The 14,314-nt window shown below is 32.4% G+C and overlaps 1 protein-coding gene across 1 annotated transcript; it reads right to left on the bottom strand.

Moving 5' to 3' along the window:
• Positions 1–595: 595 nt before the first annotated feature.
• Positions 596–4,257, bottom strand: LOC142639174 (uncharacterized). The gene is made up of 2 exons (XM_075813303.1): positions 1,589–4,257; positions 596–1,269 (listed from the first exon to the last, which is right to left on the bottom strand). The coding sequence occupies exons 1-2, from the start codon at positions 4,155–4,157 to the stop codon at positions 878–880; spliced, it is 2,961 nt and encodes a 986-aa protein (XP_075669418.1). The 5' UTR covers positions 4,158–4,257; the 3' UTR covers positions 596–877.
• Positions 4,258–14,314: the final 10,057 nt, after the last annotated feature.

Here is a 14,314-nt window from a genome sequence, read left to right as displayed (position 1 = left end):
CATATTTATGGCACGTATATAAAACCTCCCATTTTTAACTATTGAGCATAGAATGCCTTATACTTCGACAGTGAGGTATTACAAATGAGCGTTGGCTATGGAACACAGTGAGTATTTCTCTTTTTTTTTTTTTTTTAAGTGCGCCTACGACATTCATTGCTAACCAAGCTATACAACTCTAAACATAACTTCCGGATCAACATTTTGGTCTCGATCTTATCATTTTCAAATAAAAATGAGTCCGCCCTCGATCTCACACCTTATTGACTATGTAAAGTGTTGCCGAAGAAGAAAGACAAAAGACAATAACGTAACATAACCGTTGGGTCCCAATTAATTCGGTAAAAGAAGGCGGCCACCGAAGACACAAACTGACAAACACTTCAATGAAACAAGCTTCTTACTTTTCCGCCAGTTGGAATTTCCATAGTGATTACACACTACAAAAACATAGCAGCGGGACCATCTAAATCATACATTAAAATCTAGGAATTTTGCCGAAGTTCACCAATCAAAAGTAGCCGACCTGTTCCTAATTGAAAAGCATGTCTCAACTTTTGACATTTTTTACGTTTGCACGTTCAAACCACCAAACAAAAACCATGAAAAGCTGCTATAGTAAGATACTTTAATCGTTACAGTTGGAAATTTAAGACATCATTCAGAATGGAATGCTACAATTATCTAAACCTACTACAGAGCTTTTAGCTTTTTGATGTTTTCAATAGAGACAAAACCAAAGAACTAGACAATCTTAGTCTACATACTCCATGGTTACCCTCTTTTTCAGTGGACATACTATGTGGAACTCAAATCTCTCTCAATCTTTCGGTACTTTCTGTTCCTTTTCCCATGAAACCAAACTCCATAAGGACATTTAAACTATACCTCCTTGATCAGAGGCATCTTCCTGGTAATGAGGGGAGAGCTTCCCGTCCTTGTGAGTTCTCTTGGACTTACTTCCTGCCCCTGCTTCCTGCAGCAATTTAACCACTTTTCGCATTGCAGGGCGGTTAATAGGAAGTAAGCCAGTGCAAAGAAGGCCGATGTCAAGAATCTTGCTGATCTCTTCTTTGTACTTAGGTTCAAGTGTAGGGTCAATTACATGGTCGATTCCTTTCTGATCTATTGTGGTGGACACCCATTTCACCAAGTCTTTCTCCCCAAACTCAGGATCAATTGCGCGTCTACCTGTGACCAACTCCAATATGACCACCCCAAAGCTATAGATATCGCTCTTTTCATTCACCCGAAGTGTATAAGCATATTCTGCATCAGGTTCAAATCAAAGCAGAATGAATTAGAAACAAGCCAGCGGCTTAGAATTTATTAAATCCTATTGCAGACAATGATTTTAAGTGGCCATATTGGCATACTGCACAGACTATACCAATAATTTTCACAATCACTAGTCTAGTCAAACAAACTACATAGCTTATGGTATGTATGAACTGGGTACATGAGCAAATGACATACAAGTTATTTCACAATATGCCAGGAATATAAAAACTAATAAATGATTGTAGTGAGTGCTCAATTCAGCATAGCAAAATAAATCAGTGAGTGATCAAGTGACATGTTAACAAACCTGGAGCAATGTAACCGCAAGAGCCTGCCACAACAGACATTGGTTCTCCCCCTTTGCTGACTGCTGCTACTACTTTAGCAACTCCAAAATCCGCAACTCTAGCCCTAAACTCTCCATCTATCAATATATTGTTTGATTTCACATCCCTATGGACAATAGATGGAACACAATCATGATGCAGATAAGAAAGCCCTTCAGCTGCATCCAGAGCAATCTGATACCTTGTTGGCCAATCCAACAATCCGCCCTTGCCACTATGCAACAAATCTCCCAAGCTCCCATTAGGCATGTATTCATAAACCAGAAGCTTGCAATCCCCGGTGTCATAGCAACACCATAACCTCACAATATTCTTGTGCCGAATCCTTCCCAATGTTTCAACTTCAGCTTCAAACCAATCTTTCTCTGAATCAACACTGCCATCTCCTTTCTTTTTTCCACCCCATAGTTTCTTTACCGCCACTATCTCACCATTACTAAGCACAACCTTATAAACTTTTCCGGAACCTCCACTACCGATCACATTTCCTTCATTGAGACAATCCATAATTTCAAACTCACTAAAACCGAGCTTATGGAACGACTTCCACTTCGACATAGCAAGCCCTTTCTTGTTCTCCTTGTAAGTTTGGTACTTCCAATAGAACCCTACAACCCCAACAATGAGAACAATGCCCGCAAGCATAAAGATTGATCGGAAAATCCACAGATTCTCCTCTTTCTTACCTCCACCTACACTAGGACAAAGATCAGGAAGGTCACCACACAGCCCTGGATTTCCCAGAAAGCTATTCCTATAATTCTCATTCGCATAATGTGGAGGGAGGTCCCCGGACAACCAATTATTCGACAAATTAAGCTTATTGAGATTCAAATTTTGCAATTCAATTGGGATTTTGCCGGAAAAGTGATTCCCAGAAAGATCAAGATAATTAAGCACAGGTAAGCTCCCAATTTCACTTGGGATCTCACCATACAAGCTGTTGTTTGCCAAATTAAGCTCATTGAGCTTCTTCCAAGCTTGAATTCCCTCAGGAACTTTGCCGATAAGCTCATTATTGCTAAGATCAAGCGTACCCAATTCACTCAACTTCACAAAACTCCCAGGAATTGGACCAGTAAGCCTATTATCACTCCCCGAGAACTGATAAAGATTGTTCAGTGACCCAATCTCCTCAGGTATCAACCCCGAAAACTGGTTTTTCGAGATCAACAACTGAGACAAATTATAAGAACCGGATATCATTCTAGAAATGTTTCCAGACAGTGAGTTATCCTCAAGCTCAAGAAGGTACACATGGGGTAAGCCCCAGAAACTTTCGGGTACTGAACCAGAAAGATTGTTCTGCTTTAACCGAACCCGGTATAAGCTCTTACAATTTCCATAACTCCCTGGAATCTCACCCGAAAATGAATTGTACATCAAAATAAGTTGTGTTAAAGCACCTTTTTCACACAAATATTTTGGGATTTCTCCAGAGAATCCATTGTAGGAAATGTCAATGGTCTGCAACGGTGAGTTCTTCCCGAGTTCACTGGGCAGTGAGCCAGTGAGTGTGTTGTTGAAGAGTTTCAGTTCGTACAGCTTTGTTGAACGAGTTATGATCTCTGGTACAGACCCTTCGAAGCGATTCTCGTACAGGTTCAGTGACTCCAGTTCTAACTCGCACAACTCGTCCGGGATCGTCCCGGTCAACTGGTTCATCGACACGTCGAATTTCGACAACGTTGTCAAGTTCGACAACCCCGAAGGTAACACGCCGGAGAGCTTGTTAAAATACAGTTCGATTTGGACTATGCTTTTCAACTGTGTGATTGAGCTGGGGATTGATCCAGTGAGATTATTATAGGTCAACTCGAGGCTTTTCAGGCGAGTCAGCCGGCCGAGACTGTCCGGAATCGGACCTTTGAGACGACACCCACTGAGATAGAGTACCTCGAGATTCGTCAGGTTGCCGAGTTGACTCGGTATCCGACTCGGTATGAACGGGTTATATGCGAGGTCGAGCACTTTCAGAGTGGAAATGTTTCCCAATGAAATGGGTATCGACCCGTTTAATAAATTATTCTCGAGGTTGAGCGTTTCGAGATGGCGAAACTCTCCGAAACTCGCCGGAATCTCGCCCGAAAAGTTGTTAATTGAAAGGTCCAGAGTCCGGAGATTCGGGAGCTGAGACAGAGTGGCCGGGATGTGACCCACCAAGTTGTTCAGGGACAGGTTGAGGAACTTCAGATTTTGACACGTGGAGATATCAACGATGAGGGAACCGCTGATGTAGTTGTTGTCGAGAGAGAGTGAGGAGAGCGAAGGAAGTCGGCAAAGCAAGGTGGGAAAAGGGCCTTGGAGTTCCAAGTTGGAGAGGACGACTGAGTCGACTCGGTGAGTCGAGTTGTTGCAGTTGATGCCAGTCCAGTTGCATGGAGTGTCGTCTCGTTCGTTCCATGACGAGAGGTACTGACTTGGGTCAGTGAGGCTTTTTTTGACTTGCTGAAGAAAAAGGCCTTCTTGATTCAAAGAGTGAGTGAAGTGTGGTGTGAGAATCAATAGGAAGAGTAGAAATGGAAACATTGCTTACTCTGTTCGGACTTCTTTGACAGAGACTTGGTTGTGGTTGTGGTTTTAGTTTTAGTTCATTTCCAAGTTCAGATTTTTGGGTTCCAAAATGTTTTGAGTGTGGAATGGGATTTGAAGAACCATGGCTGAGTGGAGTCTGGTGGCGGTGGGACCTTGTTACAATGATTAAAAACAATATTTTTTTTTTTTTAAATCTTTTATGGGTAAAGATTAGGCAGCTTCGTTTGGACATTGTTGATATTTTTAGGAAATAGTGAAAATGACATTATAGATAATTTGTTTAGTGGTTAAGTGTAGTTGTGCTACATATGATTAGTGTATAGAATTTTCTAACGGAAGAAGAAACACACAGATTAGTGAAAATGAAATTTTTGCATGATAATCCATTGTTTTCTTCTGTTTTTCTTTTGAGACAATTGGCGAAGCGGTGGAGCCGTGGAGGTAAAATGAAATTATACCTTCAAGTATTCAACATCAAGCAACTTGTATATACAATAGGAAAATAGTATCATGAAGTTGCCTTTTCATTTGTTTTGTGCTTATCCATGTGAGACAGTTGCACATGGACGAATAGTTTAATAGATTCTTCCCTCCAATGAGAAAAAGTTTAGGTCTGTTTGGATGAAAGAGATGAGAAGATGTAGAGGGAAATAGAATAAAATTAGCTAAGAATAAATTAATTTTGAACCAAATTTACTCTAGTCTATTCTACTCCTCCTCCTCATTTTCCGGACCATTAGAGATTCAAGCTCTAGTTAACAGGTTTCTTTAAAAACAATTTGTTAATAAATTATTTTAAAAAATTTTGATATCACTTTTTATATAAAATATTAAAAAATATAATTAAAAAATAAATTACTTTTTTCTCATTTTTTATATAAAATATCATTAAGTGGTGAGTTGTTTCGTATCTAAATAATGTTATTTAATCACAAATTGATATATGTATAAGGTAATATGTGTGACAAAATATATACTACATAAAACTCAATGAATGTGGCTTTTTCTTCTTTCTCTTTTTTTACATGAATTTCTAGTTTCTAGAATTATTCGAGTAGCTGACAGCATGTGTAGTTTACTCTCCCACATACACGAGGAAGGAAAATCTATCATCGGATTTATTCCAAAAGAATTCTGTTCCTAATAAGAGAATCATTGGAAACTCCAATCAATAGCATATAACTGCGCGGTAAGCATAATTCCACACTCGAGTCCACTGCGTGGTCAATCATCAATGTGAAAACAGTAAACACACAAAAAGAGGAAAAAACTGCACAAAAATTAAAAAGAGGAAAGTGAAAGAGATTTTGATTGATGGACTTTGATTGGTGTTGGAATCACGGAGACTTTGAACAGTGAAAGAGGTTGGAAGCTTCTAACTCAGTGGGTGGCCTTAGTCTGATGGGTGAGTCTGTGGGTAGTAAAGAAGCGATATAAAATACAAAAAAGATACTGACTGCTTGACTAGCTTTATTTAATACAATTTGCAACAACAATACTTTTTTTTTAAGAAACATCTGCAATAATATCAGAGAATGATATGGTCCCAATTAGAAAATTGGTTTTTATTTAGACTGACAACTACCGATATGAAACCAAACAAAATTGACTTTAATGTTATGTTTAGATGTTGGGATTAGAAGGAGAGTAAAATAGAGGGAGGTAAAACAATTAATTGTCTTATTTGGATATTTTTTAAGAAATGAGAGAGGAAGAATTTGGAGGGGTTTGAACTATTTCTAACCTCTTATTTTTAATTTTTTTAAATTGGAAAAATTTGAAAGGAGAGTGAAGCATAAAAATACTTGACCAAATGAATTACTAAATTTGCCCTTACTATATTAATAAAATTACAAATGAAAAGACTAATTATTCTCTTCCCCCTTACTTAATTATAAAAACATCCAAATAAGGTGGATGATAACGATTCTCCTCTACTCTCTTCTCCACTACTATCCTTCACTCTACTCTTCTCTCCCTCAAAACTTCCAAACATAGCGTAAGTCTTCGTTTGGAAGTTCAAAAGGAAATGAAATGAAATGATTATAAGAAAATAGAATGAAATGTATTTTAGTAAAGAAAATAAATGGAAATGAACGGAATGGAATTAAGTAACTTTGATTGGATGCTTTAAAATAGAGATATAAAAAGAAATGAAAATGAGGGAATAAAATGGATTCATTTTATAATAATATTACTACTAGATCCATATTTTAAAATAAATGGTTGAATATATACGAGTAATTTGAGAGTTTTAGTAAAAAATTCATTAAATCTAATTTATTTCCTCTCACTCCTCCCAATCTTAGGGTTAAACTCCTAAAGAAGGGAATGAATTTTCCATTCCCTCCATTAAAACTCCAAACAAGAAAAGGAATGAATATTCTAAAATTATTTTTTTTATTCTTTTTCATTTCATTTCATTCCCTCCTCCCAAACGAGGGCTAAAGGATTTGGGTTCATTAGTTTATAAACTATTTTTTAAAATTTTGAAGGGAGGAGTTTAAAGTCATTAGCTTAGAAAGTATTTTTTAAAAATTTTTAATAAAAAAATAAAAAAGCAACTAACTTTTTTATTAATTTTTTATATTTTCCGTAAAAGTGATATCAATTTTTTTTTTAAATTGTCTATTAAATTCGGATCCAATATTAAATTTATTACTCTGCCCTTGAGTCCTCGTAATTTTATTTCTTTATTATTTTATTGTGAATTTTTTTTTGTAAATATAATTTCTATTCCTTTCATAAATTATTAAGATTAATAAAATTTTCACATTAGTACTTTTTAAATGCATTAAATATTGCCTTCTTATTAATATAAAAAAATGATTAGTTGATTACTTCTTAAAGCATTAGAGAACTAGATGATTTTTTTAAAAGGTAGACTAACAAAATGAAACAGATGTAATCATATTTATGAATTCATAGTTGTGGAAGGCTTTGTTTTCAATTTAATTATAAATTTCTCCGTGTTAAAAATGAGACCCCAAGAAAAAAATATAAAAAACTATGTAATATTTATTTTTGTTTTTTCTTTAACATTAAGCTAAGAAATCCCAATAATATTTAGATTTTTTGAAATTATGTTTCATAAATTTCATTCATTCCTCTTTATTAAACACCACATGTTTGATATATTAATTTTTTAAAGAAGCATAAATCAATAAAAAAAAATTATATCTATGTTCATTTTAAGCGTTATTAATATAAACACTATGTCATAGGGATTTTTCCCCCAAAAAAAAAAAAACATGTCCTTGACATTTATGGATTAACCAAAAATCATATGTAAATAAAATAGTAAAAATACTACTTTTAGTCTTTAAGGTTTGTCTCATTTCAATATGGTTTGTAGAGTTTCAAATGTAGCAATATCAAATTCTTAAAATTTGTAAAATAATCCAATTTAATTTGGTCCTTAAAGTTTTCCACGTTTTTTTATTTGATCCTTAGAGTTTCACAAGCTCTAAAATGATTGCTCAATTAATTTTTAATTTTTTTTTATATTATTGTATTTTCCTAAATTTTTTCCTCATAAACCAAATATGGAATATTATTCACTGAATTCAAGTTCATAAAGTATAAATCTTATTCCATTTTCTTTTATTCTACACGGTAATAGTTAGCCATCATGGTAATTACGTGGATCTCCACCTAGACTACTGCGCTTTATCTTTAAGTCACAGACATTTTTTTAAATTATGCATGTATCTAAGTGTCCAAATTCCTTCTCAAAAAAAAAAAAAAAAAAAAATATTGTCCAAATTGGTGTATTGACCAAATTGGTACAAACTTAAAGGATTTTACTACTACATTTGAAATTCGTGAGACCGAAATAAAAGATGTGATAAATTTTAAGGATCAAAAGTGATGTTTGCCCTAAATTAAAAGAAAGATTTCACAAAAATCATTAATAAAAAATAGAATAAGAAAATAACTAAAAATTATATCTAGGAAAAACATATGATGCGATAATGGGTTTATTTGGAATATATAGTACTCTGATCTTTAAATACCAATAAAAATTTCACTTAAACTAAATGATCTTATCATATGCAGATACTTATAGTCAGGGTGGTCAATACCGTACCGGTATCGGTCAGTGCACTGGTACCGGTACACTTCTATTTTGTACCGGAAAAAATACCGGCCGTATCGGCCATACCGGTCAATTTTGGACAACACCGGCCGGTACAGAAAAAAAACCTTTTTTTTTTTTTTTAGTTTTGTAATTTTTTAATTTTTGTAAGGGCATAATGGTAACTTATTTACATTAACTTATTAGTATTATTTGGTTTCTTAGTATACAATGAACAACTAAGCTTTCTATTTTTTATATTGTGTGTGTGTGTTTTTTTTTTTTTTTCCTTTTAATTGATACTAAAGTCTAAAACTATGAATAATTTGTTCTGAATTGAAGTAATATTTTATGATAAATTTTTATATTTACTATAATATAAGTAAAATATTATATGCTTATAAACATGGTTATAGAGATTTTGGTGTGTGTATAATATATATATATATATATATATATATATATATATATATATATATATAGAAAAATATATAAAATAGCGGTAAACCCGAAACGGTACACCGGTATTGACCGGTATCTGAAATATATCGTACCGGTGGCCAAACCGGTACAGCCTCCGGTACAGTATTGACTTCCTTGCTTATAGTAGAACCACAAAGCATAAGAACATAGTTCGACGTATAATTCTTATATTGAACCCTGTGTCATGAAAGATCTAATTTTTACTACATTACATTCAACAAATTCATTGTATATTATTCAAATGTATATAAAATAATTTATAGCCATTACTATCTATTTGTCAAATCATGATGTTGAATTTCTTTCCTTACTCTGTGTGTTGAAGTTTGATGAAAGAGGAGAGTAGAGAGTGAGGGTGTGTTTGTTTGGAGATGAAATAGGGTGGATGGAAAACTTTGGGGAGAAAATAGGAGGGAAAACTTTTTTGGAGTGTGTTTGGTTGGGTGGGAAAGAAGGAAAATAAATGGTGGGACCCAAGTATTTTCTCCCCTGCCCACCAAAATGTTTTCTCTCCAAAATGGAGAGAAAACTGAGTGAGGATAAATTTTTTCTTAATTGACAAAAATGCCCAGTATATATACACATACTTCTTCAAGTTGCATTTATTTTTCTATTTATTTTTCTTCTCAGTACCATTGCTTTGGCTTATGTGTGTTTTATTTTTTTATTTTTCTGGGCAGCTACGTTGCCTTCCTTCTTTTTCTTTTTTATTTATTTTTTTTAGGCCTTGGCGTGTGTGCCTTCTTTTTTTTTTTTTTTTTTTCCTTCTACGGGGCAGTTGCCTTTTCTTTCTTTTTTTTTTCCTATTCTTTTTTTCTTCTTTTGATTTTCTAGGCCTGGGCGTGATAGTTTTTTTTTTTTTGAAATTATTATTTTTTTTAAATAAATTTGGGTGATTTTTTTTGTGTGTGGTTATTTGTAACTTTTTTGTTTTAATTGGGTATCATTTTTAACAATGATATATGAGTAAATTTATTCAATTTCATTTTTTCCATCCCTCTACTTTTTCACCCTCAACCAAACAAATAGGAGAGAAAATATAATCTTTTCTATCCTCCCACCATTTTCTATCCTCCCACTTTTTCACTCCTCCAATCAAACGAACTCTAAAGGCGAGAATATATGGAAAGGGGAGGAGAATTGTTACCATTTCTCCTTGTTTTGTTGTTTCAATTTAAAACTGAGGGAGAAAAATAATAGATATATCTCCTCTTTATTTAAATGTTTTAAAATTAAGTAGGGGTAGATGAGGGGAGAGTTTTTTATTTTTTAGAAGAAGATTGTAATTTTATTAAGGAATATCATCCATATCGGCTAAGATTACAGCAGTAAAATATGGTAAAATATCCTCTATCTACACCGAGAACTCGCTAACAAAGTTTCTTACTAATAATAGCAGAGTGGTTATACAAATTGAAAATTATGACATTTATTGGCTTAAATAACTATAAACTAAACATAAATGACTTGTTATTGCCACAGGAATATAACTTCAAACTGAATTAAAACTAAACTTTTTATATTAAATAGAATTATAAAAAATCTCCAAAACAAAAATTTATTAAACCCTACCTCCTTTTCCTCTACTCTCTCACTCTCTTCCAAACAAGATGTTAGTGTAATTAATGAATTATTGAAAAAAGAAATCCTATCGTTGAAATGTGAGGCAAATGAAATATTGACGGCCCCTAAATTGAAAACACGTGTGTTTTGACTGGTCTCCCCAAGGCAAAGCGTGCAGCTACTTGTTGAAAAAAATGCTCTTCTAAAGTTAGTGGGGCAAAAGAAATGTTGAATTCCACTATCAATCGACGCTGGCTTCCAAATAATCATCAAAACATTTATTAAACCGATAGACACCACTATTTCTATTCCCAAAGTAGTTGTGCCTTTTCTTGACTTTGAGGCTTCCTATATCCTAATTGAGATTTATTTCACTTTTACCAATTAATTGTCGTTTCTTTTCTTTCTAAGAAAAAAGCTGGTTTGAATTGGAGAGCCATTATGCTAGTGGCCCACGATTGCCTCCACATGCGTTTCTCATTTTGCTTGGAAATGAGATTCAAAATTTTCATATTTTGTGAAATATTACCTAACCATAATCATATAGAAAGTTTTTAATTTAATTTATCAGAAATTATCTTTTCAAATATAATTGAATAAGTTACGTATGATTCAGTTATTAAAATGTTTATATATATATATATATAAATAAATAAATTTGAGAATTTATAATATGATATCCATAATGCATTTTTAGTTTTATTTACATGCATTATGTAAATTTTTATTATTATCGAAACTTTTTAATCTTAAACATTTTAACTATTAATTCAAAAATTAACTTTATTTGTATCTTACAATACTAACAAATTTGCAGAATAAACTAAACTTCTAGCATATATAAAAATGTGCAACTCACAAATAATATAGCATTATGTCAATCAAGAATCATTTGAAAAATATTATTCCAATCAAACTCTAAATAAAAAATTTCATATAAAAAAAATATCATGGACTTTACACTCTTTCATGTCCCAAATATTAGTAAAAACTAAAATTTAAGAAAATAATAACAATAAATTTAAGAATTTTTTTTTAAGTACTCAAGAAAATTATAAAAATTAAGCATATCGAACACACAAACACAAAAACTCTATAGATAATATTTTACTACCCATATTATATAGTTATTTTATTTTGGATTTGACTGTTAACTTTCTTTAGTAACATGTTTTAAATATTATTGTATAAAGATCACTGAAGAATTTTAATGTATTATTGAAATTTTCAGAAATAATGAATTTTTCAGGGGTTTTATAAAATGCATATAATATATTTATAATCTTATTATTTTTTATGAGATAAGAATTTTTTTTTTATTTCTTCTAAGATCGTTAAAATATTAATCTATTTTTTGAGAGATCAATTTCTTAACATTTTTAATTCATAATACATATAGATTATTAAAAGTAATTTTAAAAAATTGGGGCGTGTACGTAGTTCCTGTTCAGATTAATACTCTCTACTCATTCCCCTGTTTTTTTCGTTCTTGTTATTTTCTAATTGAGGGCATTATAAATTTATGTGTGAAAGTTAATGTTAAATAAGTAGAAAATACGATGAGAGAATGATTTTTTTTTTCTGTGTTAGTCCCAACTTCATCACCTCAATATTTCACTTACTTAAATTAATAGCTTAATTAGCAGACAAGGTTCATTTCTAAAGCGCTTCAACAATCTCTTGTGTCCAACATTACCATCTTTTTTTTTTTTTTTTTTTTGAGAGAGTTCCAACATTACCATCTTAATTCTTCGTATTTTCCTCCAAAATAAATCTTAATTCTTCATCTTGTTTTCCTTATAAATTTGATGCCTTTCAAGAGGGAATAGTGATTACATACATCATTTGTAAGGCTAATGTTTCCTTTGTTACATCTTAATAATTTTTCTTTTTCTTTTTTAAGTACAATTTTTTCAGAAGTCTCATTTTTCCTAAAAATATAGGTTAGTTCCTTTTCTTTTTGGTTTTTTTTTTTTGGGGGGGGGGGGGGGGGCTGAAAATATAGCTTAGTTCAATAAACAAAGACTAGAAGAAGAAAAAAAGCAGTAAAATAATTAGGATATCTTATAAAGAAGACAACACATGTCACTATTCTTTCTTTTGCGATATATTCTTTTATTGAATATAAGAAGACAACCCATGCATCACTATAAGGACTGACCTTAGTAGTCATTGGACAAGTAAACATGTATAGATTATAGACAACTTTCAAAGAAGGTGCGATCAATATTACACTGAGAAGGGTAAATAAACAAGAAAACAAAAACGAATTATTTATTCTTTTTCTGTCATGCCCTCTTTTTTCTTTTTTCTTTTTTTCTTTTTTTTTTTTCCTGAAAATGATGTGTATTTATATTAAACAGAGAGTAGACTATGGTCTACTCTCTATTTATATTAAAGAAAACAAAAACGAATTATTTATTCTTTTTCTGTCATGCCCTCTTCTTCTTCTTTTTTTCCTGAAAATGATGTGTATTTATATTAAACAGAGAGTAGACTATGGTCTACTCTCTATTTATATTAAACAGAGAGTAGACCATAGTTCATGTCTCAGTATAGCCCTAGGAGGGGTGGTCCAGTTGGTGTGAGATCACACGTGCATGCATGAGATCCCTCGTTCGAGTCGTGGCAGGTACCATGTGGCGGGTGGGTTCTTAGCATGTATTGCGCCTTATCCTCTAGCTCTCTTGGGGTGCTAGGGTGAGGTTTGTGGCATCCCGGTCACAATAACTATGGCTCAATCTAACATTTCCTAATGGAGAGTGCCTCTATTAGGTCACACCTTGGGGGGTAAGCCACATATGGTCACCCCCACCCCTCTTCTGGTTCATAAAAAAAAAAAAAAATGTCTCAGTATATATTATAATACAGTCAAGCAAAAAAAGAAAGAAACTATGGAGTTTGGTCGCCTCTCCCTTATGGTCATTGCTGACCTCACAACCCAATATATGCCATTTTTTTCATAATCATATATTTGTTTTCTTACTCTCGCCCATTATTTATTTATTTTTCATGGAAAACTCAAGCCAGCAAATGATGATATGGAAATCTAACAAACACATGATGCACGTCATTATTTACTTAAGTCAGCTAAAACCATTATAGGGCTAACCTAGCCTGCTTGGACATATTCAAAATGACCAAACAACATTTTAAATCATTCAGATCAATCTTTATATAACAAAAAAAAAAAAAAATGATCATATTTTAGCCAAGTCTAAAATTCACTCACATCATGTCATATAAAGTTGTGTAAAAATACATGATTATTAAAGTAATTGAGTAATTTTTACACTAGCATAATTCATTTTGCATTTATCTTTTTATTTTTTTTTTGTTTATGTATCCCGATAATAAATAAAGAAAGTTGATGGTAGTTGTTATGTATAAAGAAAGAGAAACAATTAACAAAATCAAAATATTTTGATATTTTAATATAAATTGTAGTGCAAAATAGATAATTTGTTATGGAAAGTTTTGAAAAATGAGTATGTAATAATAATAAAATAAAAAAAGTTCTTATGCTAAAATAGAATTTTAAAAATTGCACAAGCTAATATGACCGAGCTAAAAATTTTGTAGTTAAATTGACACATTCTCATGTATAACATTTTTTTTTTAATAAACTTTCCCATGTATAACATGTTTGGGGATCTAGGGGGAAAGAAATCAAACAGTGATATTAACAGTATATTGTAATTATCTTTAAAAAATTAAAATAAAAAGGCTAATGGGACTGAGATCAATCTAAACATGGTGGGAGTAATAAACATGCTCCTTAAGAACCTCGTTTATAGTTGTAATTGCTACCCTATAATTACCACAACAACAAAAATTTAGGATACTGACACCCATAACATACCACCCTCAATACAAATCTAATTAATTCTATGTCATGATAGAGGTATGCACTGATTATTAGAGAATTCTTAGCTTTTGAAAAAATGAAAAATTCTTAGGTACTCTCGAAGTATAGATAAATGATACTTTCTCCTTTCACATTCATGATGGATCATATTATGAATTT

This window comes from Castanea sativa, chromosome 6 (assembly GCF_040712315.1).
Source record: "Castanea sativa cultivar Marrone di Chiusa Pesio chromosome 6, ASM4071231v1".
Lineage (NCBI taxonomy): Eukaryota > Viridiplantae > Streptophyta > Magnoliopsida > Fagales > Fagaceae > Castanea > Castanea sativa.
The sequence above is the reverse complement of the archived record's forward strand: the minus strand, read 5'-3'. Positions and strand labels throughout refer to the sequence as shown.